Raw genomic sequence first — 13,676 nt, forward strand, 5'->3', positions numbered from 1 at the left:
TATTTAGAAAACTTTCCAACTCAAAGCTGAGAATGAAAAGTGAATGATCCGTGGCTATGTAATCCTCAAATTTGAACTCTTTGAGTCACAACACCACAAGCACCTTTGAGTTCACTTGAATAGCCACACAGTGTTCACACTCTTCTCTCCTGGATGCTTAGATGTGATCAAATGCAGAGCCTCACTTCAAGCTTTGAGTTTAAAAAAGTTGCCATATCAACTGCTTCAAGAGTTGTGTCCCCTTTTGTTTCCTCTCTCTCTCTCTCCAAGTCACAGAAGACGTCCTGTTGAGTTATCTTGGAGGACATTTGTGTGAGACACCTCTTCTCCATCCTTCTCAGCTTTTGGAGCAAAATTCCCAACCGTACCGCCCGGAGATCCCACGACGGTTCAGGGGCTCTCGAGGGACAAGATGACACAGTCGCCCCTCCCTTACCCCCCTCCAGAATCGCTCGGACCATCCACCCTCCTTGACCTGTCGAAGGTCTCGCCTCTCCAACTGCGCTGCTCCGACAACGACAGCTTTTCTCCTTCGCCATGACTTCGCACGTGAGCAGCAGTACCTTCTCTCCTCCACCAGCCTCCTACTCTCTCTTCTCTTGCTCGCTTCCTGTCCAGCTCTACTCCCATTGTTGCTCTCACTCTTGTGATTGGTTGGTTTCTCACGGTCTCTCTCCTGTTACTTTCACACAGTGGTGCTTCGGTTGTAGCAGTGGAAAACGGGTATCCATGTTTGTTCTTTTTTGTTATTACCCAGATTAAAATACCAATGAACTAAGCTTCACACAGGCCTAGCTCCTTTCCTGCAACCTGAAAGACAAATGCACATTAATTCATATTATATTCATTCGTCTTTTCAACATATTAAAAGGTGAACTTTTCATTTATAGGAATAGTTCTATGTTTTGGGAAATGTGCTCGTTTGCTTTCTCGCCAAGAGTTACATGAGAAGATTAATAACACACTCATGTCCGAATTGTAAATATGAAGCTGCAGCCCGCAGCCAGTTAGCTTAGCTTAGCACATAGATTGAAAACTGGAGGAAACAATTGCTAGGTAACAAAATCCACATACCAGCAATTAAAGCTCACTAATTAACACCTTATATCACATTTGTTTAATCCAGACTGTTTCTTGGTCAGGAGCAGTGACTTCCTGCAGTCTTGATGTCATCATGAAGCTGCCAACAACCAAAGGAAACTCCAGGAAGTCACTTCTCTTAGCCAAGAAATAGTCTGCCGCATAACCCCTCATTAAACAGCAACATGTAACGTGTCAATTAGTGAGCTTTAGAGATGCTGGTAGGTGGATTTTGTTCTTGTTGAGCCAGGCTAGCTGTTTCCCCGTTTCTTTATGCTAAGCTAAACAGACTCTTATATTAATATATATTAATATCAAAGGGATACAGCAGCCTAATCACATAGTGGTATCAATGTTCTTATTTAGTTAATTCTTGGCAAGCAAGCGAATAAGCTTATTTCCCAAAATGTCACACTATCCCTTTAATTTCAGTGAGTCAGCTTAGTTTTATTGCTTACAGTCTAGTACTGGGACAGTCCAGTCACACCGTGTTGGTAGGCCCGCTCCCCCTGGTAGGTGGAGTCCTGGGACAAAGCCACGTCAATCTGGGACTTGAACTCGTCTCCTAGGTAACTGTCCTATAATGGGACAAACAAAAAGTGGAAGAGGCCATTCAACAGTTATTCCTTCATTTCTTTCCAGGCAGAAAAGGAATAAGTGGTTTTAAACGAGATGAAGTCTTTACTTGGGGAGGAAACCTGGACAAACACTTGGAATATATGTGCTAACAGCCCTGGCACTGGGTACTAATTGCTTTGAATAAACAGCTTGCATCATAAAGTTCACCTACTTAGCACTTCATCAAATCTCTAAAATACTACACTGATAATTAAGATTTATTCACAGTAGACGACAGCTCAGTGAACAAACCTGTGACAGTTCAGGCTGGGAGAGCCCAGGCTGGCTCATCTGTGACGGCTGGCTCATGTTGATGTAGCCCTGCGTCAGAGGCCCCTGGGAGAAGGGCTGGGAGCCCAGGTCCTGGCTGGCCTGGCTGCCACTCATGTGGCTGCGGTCTCCTCCATTCCCTCCACTGTGATTCCCCATGTTGCCGCGGTTTCTTTGACGGCCGCCTCGAGCCCCACCGCCTCCTCCACCGCCTGCCTTGCCTTTCATACCTCCACCACGACCTGGAGGAAAAATATGTGGGGTATCACAGTTCAGACAAGTGTCTCATAGTAGCTTTAACTGAACAGCCTTTAAGAACTCCACACGTAGCATGACTCTACAGTTTTACGTCTTACTCACCGGACGTGGGTCCATTGACTTGTCCCATGTACCCAGGTGGAGGAATGGGAGGCATCACGAGGTTGAACGGGATGGGGATGTTCATGGAAGTCATGGGACTAGGTCCTGTGCCAATCATACCAATCTGGTCATGGGTCTGGAAATACATGTTGGACGTGCGTCCTGTAGTGGAAAGAAGCATAGGTTAATTTCACTTTTTTTTCTTTTTCAATTATATTGCTGTTGTAATGGGGTTCATTAGTAAAACATTGTCTAACATTTGAAATACAAATGAGTGTTAAATTTTCTCACCGTTGCTGCTGCGGTCATACACAGATCCAGGAATGAGGGCCTCCCTGGCATCATACATGGCCGTGCTCATGAATCGACCCCCCTGCAAAACAAAAAGACAAGCAACTCTATTTTGAGTGTTTACAGGACATGCCTCATTATTTCTTGCATGTACACTGATTTATTACCCCGTTTTCTTTTAACTACTTGTCCTATGTGCATGGGTACATTTTGAATTGCATCCTAAATCCTTCACATGTCCCAGTGGAAAATTAGATATTCATGACCCAGTTAAGAAACCTTGATTTCAGCGTTCTGTATCCTCTGTGTATGTAATACACACAGACACACACACACTAAACTCACAGGGTTGATTGTGTTGACTAGCTTGCGGGGCTTGCTGAATTGCATGAGGCTTTCCCTCAGGTTGTTAAGGGGGCCTTCGACCAGGACCTTCTGCTCCTTGTAGTAGTTCAACAGGTGGTTCCACAGAGGCTGCTTGGACAGGGCCTTGGGGTTTCCCACAATGATCACACCATACCTACGTGACATAAGCAGAAGATGATGTAATTATTAACAGTTATAGATGCGTAGTAATAACAGTGATGACATCAACAGATCACAATATTTGAACTGGTGTTTTACTTGGTGTAGATTTACCTGGCCCTAGTGAGTGCCACATTGAGACGTCTGGGATCATTGAGGAAGCCGATGCCCTGGTGCTCATTGGCCCTCACACAGGACAGGATGATGAAGTCCTTCTCTCTGCCTTGAAAGGCGTCCACACTGGCTATTTCCACCTCCTACAGAAAGAATGAAGAGAAATCAGTTGGAAAAAACTGACTGATCATTGAGGATAATATATTTACTAACTGAAACTAAAAGAAACAATTTGCTGTATTGTTTAAGTCTATGGGTTTTTAGAGCCATTTCAACCTCCTCACTCTGTTGGACCTACAAAAACACTCCACAGTGGTGTTATAGAGTGGTGTTACAGAGTGGAGGTTCTTCCCTGACCAAAAAAACTACACTGACACTAGCTTGCAGAGAGCACACAAACCAGACAACAGACAAGTTTCATTTCATTAAATTACTCACGTTAATTAGAAACATATACTTTAGTCGATACAGATCCTTTAAGATATGCCTGGATCAGCCCCAATACTACCATCATCTTACTGGATTTCAGTTTACATTGTTGTGATTCATTTGTCTGATGAAGTGCACAATACAACATTTCAACTGCACAAATATTTTCAACTATACCTGGTAGAGTTTGGTGTGGAGGGAGCCACTGAACTGCATGTACTGGACCAGGTAGGACCTCTGTCCCTCGTAGGGCGTAATGATGCCAATCTGATCAGGCTTCGCTCCAGCCTTCAGCAACCTTGTGGTTATTTTCTCCACATTTGCTGCCTCAGTCCTGCATAGACAAGCAGGGTGATTACCTGACAAGAACATTTTATATAATCTGACATGGCACAGAAACTAATTATGCTTAACTGAAACACTGAAGAGAATTTTTTTAAAACACCAATGCAATGTAAAGTGCCACCTGTGGTCGTATGTTTATGGGTTGAAGTGACTCAGGAAAATGTTGAGTTAGAACAGAAGAGTCAAACACTAAGAAAACTTCATCTATTTTCATGTGTACTGCTTAATATATATTTGCAGGACAAACATAAATATTAGATCAACATAATGATCAAGAAAGTTGAAACCTGTTGAGATAGGACGTTCCAGAGCTGGCAATTTCCTCTTGGCCTTGGGTGACGTAAAAGAACATGGGCTTGTCGGGCTGCGGCCACTGGAAGTCAAAGCCTTTCTTCACACGGTCCGCTGCAGAACAAGCAAACAAACAGATAAGACTCAGGACCAGTACCGCTGATGTACAGCAAAGTACACTCACTAAAGTGGAATGAGCCTGGCAGGATGAGCAGGCTTAATGTGCATCTAAGGATTACAGATGACTAAATGACAAGGTTGAAATACAGATGGACCAAATCTGTTAAAAACAACACTGCTAAATACCACTTTGAAGGATAAAAACAGGAAAGAGTAAACATAACATTGAGCTGGATGCAAATGGACTGGCAAAAAATCAAGGTAAATTTGTCTCATATGTTCTCCCCAAATTCTCTAATAAATCCTTTTGACTGTTTCCAAGGGAGCATCGTGTTACTTAAGAGCATCTAGCTGCACCGGGGCAGGAGTTTAGAAGGCTGAAGTGGCTGAAAAGGGAAAGCCAAGTACCTGAGCATCACAAAAAAAATTTCATCTTACCGGCAGTGACTCCGTTCTGCAGAGAGCCCTCGTAGAAGATGTTGGAGGGGAAGGCGCTGAGGGCCGGATGCATGCGGTACTGGACCTGCAGACGGATTGGCCGGATCCCCAAAACTACCAGGCGCTCGAACAGAGATTGGGACAGACCTGCTTTAGCTGCCTTCTTACACATCACCACAGGGCCCAGCTGGCAGTGATCACCCACCAGAATCAACTATGAAAAAACCCCCCAGAAGATTAAGAAGACAAAATAAATAATTGTGGATACAGTAGCCCCCAGGGTGGGTGGGGGGGTTGGGGAGAACAGCAGATAGCTGTTGCCGTAGAATGATTCAGATGTACTTCCACTCATGAAGCTCCTACCTGTTTGGCCCCCAGGACGACAGGCACCATGCACTCTGGTTCGGTGGCCTGGGTGCTTTCATCAATCAGGATTGAGCGGAACTGCATTTTGGCTAGACGAGGATCCCCCGCCCCAACACAGGTACAGCAGATCACATCGGCATTCTGGGAAAGAGTGAAGGAATAAAGTACAAATGTTTATGAACAGTGAATTACTACTTGTTGCAAAACTTGCTTACTTCTGTTTTGTAGGAACCATTACCCACACATACTCTTTTCAGTTACCCTGAATGGATTAGCATAAAAAACATTAGGCACTTGAAAACAACAATTAAATACAAGTTGGTGTGCAACTTTGTGCCTAGTTCTGTAACAAACAGGAACATATTAAGTAGTTCAGTAAACAGGAGTCTTCTTACCATAAGCAGCTCTCTCTCAGCAGTGCGTCTCAGTGCTCTGTAGCGCTTCTCGTCTGAAGAAGACAGCTCTCCAGTCTCGTCCTTCAGCTGTTGGAGTTTCTGAAGTTCTGGCATACTGCAGGTATGAATCATTTCAATACAGTGTGAGTTCAATGGTGTTCTTGAGAGCACAGACTTAAATCAGTAACAGGCTGTGTTACTGAATGGTCTACAATCATTTCAGACCACTATGATCATATTTGTAGTAGTATTATCATATCTGCTAATATTAGTACTCACAGTTAACCACATACAGAAAAAAGGCCTTGCAAAAATCAGTTACTTTTAACAATTATTATTGATCATAGCCAGTTACATGTTACCTGTCCATGTTACGGGTCTGGTTGTGCAGAGCCAGGAAGGACACGGGTGAGTCGATGGCCTCCCTGCTCTTGGCACAAAGCCTCACCACCTTGAGGCCTGTCTGGTGGATCTTCTCTGTCAGCTGGTCGACGGCAATGTTACTGGGAGCACACACCAGCACTGGCCTGGAGGGACAAAAGTCACAATACTGTCTTTGGGACCATAACACATAACCAAGCCATTCTTTAAGGACATTATGGGCTGACAGATGTTCAGTTAAATGTAAATGCAAGTAAAGAGTCACATTCAAACTAAATTGTTATGGTAATTATCATTATAGCACCAGTCCATACATACCAAATACACACAAAGTAATAAAAAAACATTTGTAAGTGCCTTACCCGTTGCCCTGTCTAGCCAGGTGGTAGACAATAGTCGCAGAGGTTACAGTCTTCCCTGTGCCAGGAGGACCCTGGATCAGACTGAGGGGACGCTGTAGCACCGTCTTCACAGCATACACCTGCATCACAACAAACCACATTCATGTGAGACCTGGGGGCATAACACCTATAATGCTTCATACAGTAAATATATACAAGAATTATACGTTTTTTTCTAGTATGAGTGAACTCTTATAACTTTGACATTACATTTTTTTTCTCCTCTGTCCAACTCACCTGTGAGTGGTTAAGGTCTGGCAGGCCTTGAGCGGTGAAGCGTTTAGGCAGCTGGCACTTGATGACAACATCCTCTACCTCATGTCCCAGCAGTTTGTGGTAGATGTAACCAGACACTGAAGTCTCATCCACAGCAAACGTCTTCAGGGCACTCTGCATCCTGGATGATGAAGTCAGGAATATTGAGGGAAAGGGAAAACCTTTTTTGATAACTGATACATAAAGTTGGGTTTCGGCCCTTGTTTACACATATAACAGCAAGAGACAAGAGTGTGTGTGTGGCTTTTCTTGTAAATACCTGTCAAAGGAAGTGGATTTCCACACAAAGTCAACCTGAAAATTGTGTGGGATCTCCACTGGAGCCCCGGCACTGCTCCTTAGCTCTATGGCAATCTCGTCACCGTAGTCTGGTTCAGTAAGTCAAGGAAGAGGTAGAGCCTTTGAACATATACTGTAGTTATTAACATAGTTGAGGTAACTGTTAAGACAGTATGTCTAATGTGCTTTACCTAATCATGATCTGATTTACTAATTTACATTTACCAATGTCAGTCAACCATCTGTTGCTACCGAAATGGCTGGTGACATTTCAAGCTTTATCAACAGGTCAATCCTCTCTTGTAAAGTGGAGAGAGCTTCGGATTCTGCTACATTTTCAACATAGGTGTAGAGTTGACACTATATTTGTTAGACAACCTATGTAGTGCGTATGTAACTAAGATTGGCTGCTTAAGATAAAGTGCTAGCGATTTGTCAGTTCATACAGGAATTAAGTAAACAGATTAATATTTGAAAATGAGGCATGGAAACGTTTTGATTTTAACTCATGTTTTTATGTTATTTTTTGGCTGCCCACACAGTCTAGCACCACTTCACCTGAGTTAGTTTGTTTCTTTATGATGGAGTCATTGACACTTTTCAGAGTAAAATTTAGAAATGTTGAGTAGATGCACCAACAATTGTGACAATTTGCAGCCTTAGGTCTTATTGCTGGAGTACTGTATCAGTTAACTAACTGGTGGTAAGCTGTTTAAGCAAAATCTAAATATAGTATTTGCTTTCAAAAAGCCCTCTGGGGACTGTAGAGAAAGACACAAGTTTGCAGATGTTGTTGTAGTTTTCTACAGCTGCCACTAGATGTTACCAAAGACTCATATTACTGATGGCACATTTAAGTGAAGCTCAGCATAATTAAGATTAAGATGGCAAACTTTGGCAAAAGTGATAAATGTGTGAATTACAGAAAACATGTTTAAAATGTGGTCTCTTGTTAGATACAGTATGTGTATTATAACCGTCATAAGGATACTATCAGGGACTTTGATGACATGTCCAATGCCTTTCCACGGAGGAGCCAGGTCTCCTTTGTACCTCAGGCAAATTTCATCTCCCTGCATCAGTCGCATGTCTAGGGGACAGCAGATGAGATGGACAAAAAAGATAACTCTGTTAAGTACACATCACTGCATGGGGTAAGGGCACCACAAGAGTCACAATTTAAAATTAATCAATAAAAAAAAGATACGTTTAAAAATTACAAAATGATACACCATTGTAAGTGAAAGCCACATATACAAATATTTAAATGACATTGGAATGTCAATGTTGTTGGGGTTTTTTAATCACTTATTTAAGAGTTTGGTCAGGATAACACATCACTCAAAGAGAAAGCATGACGACGAAGATGATGATGGTAAACTGACAAACCTGAGTCTGTCTTGGGAAGAGAGAAATAAGCAATCCTCTTTTTATTCAGGCCCAAGTCCCATCTGACCGTGATGTTGTCTTGAGTCTGTTAGGATGCAAAATTAAAAAAATCTAATATTTAAATGGCAGCAGAAACCGTTTTAAAGTCAAAATTATGACAGACAACAAAACATGTACAGTTTTTGGATGAAACTGAAAGAAAGTAATCATGCATGATTGTAACAGATTAATTCCCTTTATCTCCAACATTAAATAAACTCAACTGAATCAGTTCATTAATTGATTAATTGATCAAACATAAAATTACTCATTGACTATTTTGACAACCGTGTTTGTTACAACACACATGAGACAAATGCTTTGTATTTCACTTCTTTACCTGGGACTCTTTGAGTTTCTTATCGTAGTCGGCCTCCAGCTTCACAAGAGGACCAAAGATGTTCTGGTACTGGTAGGCATCCTCATAGCGGAGCAGCACATGTTGGGGCTCCTCATCCACACCAGGCTTCTCCAGGTCCTCCAAGGTTGCAGTAGGATTTTCCTGTCAGAAAGAAACACACACACAATCACACAGGATGAGAGAAAGATTAAAGATATGGATAGAAAAGCAAAATAGTGTTATTAGAGCTGAGGGTTTTCTATCAATATGCTAAAATCTCCTAAATTCAAGAGAGAGATTCAGACAATAAGCCTTTTTTCACAAAAGACATATTGACATGTCACAGTAGAACGAGCACAGGTGTAAATAATAAAATTAATGGTGTATATGTATATGTGACCTTGTATACAACATGGAAAATATTGAAACACAGGCATGAAATTGACACTGTACAGAAGTACACGCAGTAAAGAATCACACCCATCTGTATGAATATATCTGGTTAATTATATGGATAAGCCCTACCTGTGCTCAAATTCAAGTTATGTGGGTTTACAATATTGACATAGTACAGTGGCGGGTGTATGCAGGGACATTTGACAGTACCTTCCAGAGTTCCTCCAGTTTGTTGATCTGCTGGGCAGCGATCTGACGAGCCCTGAGCTGCTCCTGCTCTGAAGGGATTTTGACCAGCCAGGACAGGAAGCAGCGGTCCTGGATGAGAGGCTGCCACTGTGAGCTGTCCCAGTTGATGTCCTTCAGGCTGCTCTGGCTGGCACATGGCTGCCTGTGTTACAACCAAAACACAAATGTCAAACAATAACTGTGAAATTCTGTATTCTCTTTGATTAGCCCCCCTCATCGGTAGGGAGGTCAGAAAGCACGGTCAACTACATAAAAGCGCCCCTTACCTGCACAGTAACACCACAACTGAGTCAGCTTTGGCAGGGATGAAGCCCAGAAGGAAGACATTGCGACAGCCACAGTTGTAGCACTCCAGTACTGTTTCCCCCAGAGGGCCATCTTTGTGCAGGGTCACCTCCTTGGACTTTGCTCTCACCAGGTGGTTTACAATGTGGCTGAAAGTGAAGAGAATGACAATGAATGCACCAGAAGGAGGAAATGCAAAAGACTACAGTCCTGTATAAGGTGACACTACTGATACGTCCTTACGCCTTGGATCAACATGTGTTGACAATTCTTATTTTATTCAGGCTAAAGAAAATATCTCTAAGATGCAAATTATGAAAACTGAAGACTCCAAAAAAACATCAGATGCAGTCATCAGCTACACTGACACTGCATGATGTAATTTTTGATAGCAATTTGGTATTCAGTTTATAGCTTTAAATACAAAGAACCAGCTATGGTAAACATTTCTCTGATTCGCAGATATGAATAGAAGACTCATATTATTACTGTTGTTGTGTACTATACTCCCTCTATGATGATATTGAACCAGTAAAATAATTCTCACTCAGTTCATTTAGCTAAGTACACCAGCAGCGAGGGTCAATAAAAAGCTGATAAGTCACTGTATCTTACCTGCCTGATGTGTTTCCACGGCCATTACAAAACCACTTCTTGCTGGTGTTGCAGTAGACCACACAGGCTGGATCATGAATCCCACAGTAACTAAAATAGAAGAGAGAGAGTCAAAATTAAAAAAGAAACACAAAATACTACTGCTACAAGCATGGACCTGTTTAAAATCTAATACGTCAGAGAATAAAACAAGAAAAATAAGCACATAACTTGTGATAAATTGTCATTTTGGATTATACTGCAGGATCTCTGGTGTTGCAAGCCCATGCTTTATTAATGCGACTAAAATCAGTGATCATCAAGTGATGCAGCAGTCCATCTTATAGCAGTTTCATAGCTGTTCCACTGATGGATAATAGATCCATCTGCATGCCTAAAAACCCCAAACTTTATGTTTCTGATGGGTATCAAAGGGTGAAACATCTGTTAAGGAAATTGAGGCCCTCATTCTCTGTCCATCAAACTTTGTTTTCACTGCCAGTCTACAGCAAAACGTATCAAAAACATTTTAGCTTTGCTACTGATCTGCTGATGAAAGATATGGTGATACATACATTTCAATAGAAACAAACGGATGGGTTATCTTATCAAGCTAAGCAACAGAGAATGTCTGAGACATCAGACATACTCAACTGCAGTTTTTTGGAAAAGCCAAACTAACGGCTGACAGCCAACCTGTTAGCTAGACAGCATGCAAGCTGTGAGTATGAGAAGAGCAGCACTGCTTAGCGTGACGTAACAATAATACTGATTAACCATTGTTGACATTAGACATGGTACAAGATGTTTTGACAATTTGGCTTATGTGCCATCTGTAGAGTGTGTAAGTGAGTGAGTGTCTGTAGAGAGGTGTGTGTGTTGCCCACCAGGGACAGTGAACCACTGAAGTTAAGCATACACGATGGACAGAAACCAGCACATTTGAGTGTAGATGTGTTCGGTCAGCAGTTGAGAATGTGGGAAAAATACCTGCATCTATTTTGCTCAGATTGAACCATTTTCTAAGTCATGGCATTTGAAAAGTAGTATTTAAATTAGTTTGAAGATTTTTCATATATATTTACATTTGCACAAGTTATACTGCATATTAAGATAGATTTTCAGACATTATGTTCAACAATAAATGCATATGGACAGGGCCCCACAACCCACTGAGACTCTACTGAGCTTAAAGAAAGGGGCTGTATATAGTCATATCAAATGACAACAACCATCAAAAGCTGCAAACAGACGTACTACATACACATACTAAGAAATAGCAGAAAATGTTTTCTGAACTAAATAAAATCATAACCATAAGTGACTATTTTCCACTGATGACAGGCATGGCACCAGTCACATTAGTCCATATTTAGGCTACCTGCAGGCATGTACAGGCAGATCCTTGGTGTAGTAGGTGTCCTCCTCATCCTCCTCAAAGTTCAACTCTGCCAGCAGCTGACTGGCTTTCACCACAGGGTCGTCTCCATTCTGTAGCACCCCGTCAGGGCCATTAACCTGCGGAGACAGGTGAACTGACAGTTAATGTCAACATCACGTGAGGTAAACTAACATTGAAGGATCACAGGTAGCGATGGTGCAAAAACTGGACAGTTAACTGGATACACAAGCTAAAGCCGTATATGGTCATATATTTCACTTGTAGACTTGTTTACTGGCTGTCACATCAATAAACGGTTTGTTGACAGCAATATCACACAGACTGAATCCACTGACCTCTGTGACTGAAAAGTATTTGGTACATTTTTGTGTAAATGTATAAATATGGGCGTTTGAGGCCAACCTAGCAAATCCCTGTCACTCTTGGTTTGTATGGTAATAGAGTCCTGCATTGACAAGCTAGCCGTGCCAGCATGCTAACTGTGCTGTCCGCTAGCTAACCGTGAAAGCTAGTTAGCTAGTATGCTAGCCAATTAGCGGGATAAAAGCATGGTAACCGACGGCAGGAGTCATCCTGCTAACCGGAGGTAGCCAGGGATGTTGTTAGCTACCGTTAGCCGGCTAATTGCATTTTGTCAACACAGTGGAAGACATCTTTTGACTCCGAGCTGCCACGAGGAACCGCACGCACCTGGTTGTCGAGCTGACTCTGGGTTTGGCCTTGGGTCTGGGTCTGGCTCGGCAGGGTAAAATCGGTGAAGTCGTACTCGGAGCCCTGGGTGTCCGCTCCCAGCAGCTCGGCTTCCTCGGTGTCGAGGAACGTTAGAGTCTGCGAGCTCGGCCCGTACGCCTCGACACTCATGTTTTTGCCTTCGTATCAACGGTATTTAGCCGCTCCGACGAATATTCCACAAACTGTTGCTATTCCAGCAGAAACCGAATAACGGAGACAGAGTATTGATGAGAAACTGACAAAACACTGGTGGTGAGAGAGAGATTGAAAGAGCCTCGACTACGGCTGCATTCCGTTTGTCTTCTCCCCCACTAGTTTCCTCTCCTGTCTCCTACAGGAAGTCAACTGCAGGAAGCTAGGGAAGGGAAGGCAACAAGGAGACATATGTGAACTGAAATAATTTGGGTCACTTATGTGGTCATAAAAGTCCTATATTAAACACTCAGAGGTTTATTATGCAACAAGGTCAAATTCTGTTCTTATTCTTTTTGTCTTACCATTAAGAAATCAAGGTGCAACAAATGTGGGAGCTGAGTCAAAGAGATATGATGCGTATTTACAGCTATTTCATATTTTTTATTTATTTTCTTTGATTCGTTTATTTGACTGTGACAATGCTCCGTGATTAACATTTAAAAACTGACAAATTTTCAACTGTTGTCCCTGCACAGATGTTAAAAAAAAGGCACTCTAAAATTTGAATAAAATTATATATATTAGAAAATTAATACACAACATAATAAATATGCAAGATAATCCAGTACATATTCACCAATAAATCATGCGGCCTTGGGGTAACACACACTACATATGTAAAACCAAGCAACAAAAGAAATGGCAGAGATCAAGGTTAAGATGGACAGTAGACTATTCATTTTCTCTTTGTACACATAGTAAATATGTGTAAGAATCACTGTAAATAATGCACATTTAAAGAACTGTATGGGTTTTAAACAGCCTGGGCATTAGTGATCAAAATACTTCCTTATACGCTGGGACTAGAAAATGTGGGCCCCCTGAAAAAGCCCTAACAACATCTGATAAACACTAGATATCTGCTGCACATCATACCCTTGTCCAGCTCTGCACCCACTGAACCATTCTGAATCTTATTATTTATTTATAAGAAGCAGGTAATCCTATAGATTCAATGTGCCAACGATGGCTGGTTTTTAGGTCATTTTTGACCTAATACTTAAATTAAACAGTCGGTAACTTTGAGGAACATTGTTGTTTTAAATTGAAAGTTTTATTTTATGTCCACAACTGGA

The 13,676-nt window shown here is 41.9% G+C and overlaps 1 protein-coding gene across 1 annotated transcript; it reads right to left on the minus strand.

Moving 5' to 3' along the window:
* Window positions 1-511: 511 nt before the first annotated feature.
* On the minus strand, window positions 512-12,534 carry LOC139296135 (regulator of nonsense transcripts 1). Its single transcript, XM_070918454.1, has 24 exons — window positions 12,364-12,534; window positions 11,653-11,789; window positions 10,293-10,382; window positions 9,659-9,826; window positions 9,354-9,534; window positions 8,748-8,909; window positions 8,369-8,453; window positions 7,971-8,069; window positions 6,960-7,068; window positions 6,662-6,821; window positions 6,386-6,504; window positions 6,005-6,169; window positions 5,643-5,757; window positions 5,245-5,388; window positions 4,882-5,095; window positions 4,320-4,437; window positions 3,865-4,021; window positions 3,259-3,401; window positions 2,965-3,139; window positions 2,620-2,701; window positions 2,329-2,490; window positions 1,951-2,210; window positions 1,539-1,658; window positions 512-810 (listed from the first exon to the last, which is right to left on the minus strand). The coding sequence occupies exons 1-23, from the start codon at window positions 12,532-12,534 to the stop codon at window positions 1,542-1,544; spliced, it is 3,333 nt and encodes a 1,110-aa protein (XP_070774555.1). The 3' UTR covers window positions 512-810; window positions 1,539-1,541.
* Between the last annotated feature and the right edge of the window lie 1,142 nt (window positions 12,535-13,676).

Source organism: Enoplosus armatus, chromosome 14 (genome assembly GCF_043641665.1).
Source record: "Enoplosus armatus isolate fEnoArm2 chromosome 14, fEnoArm2.hap1, whole genome shotgun sequence".
Classification (NCBI taxonomy): domain Eukaryota; kingdom Metazoa; phylum Chordata; class Actinopteri; order Centrarchiformes; family Enoplosidae; genus Enoplosus; species Enoplosus armatus.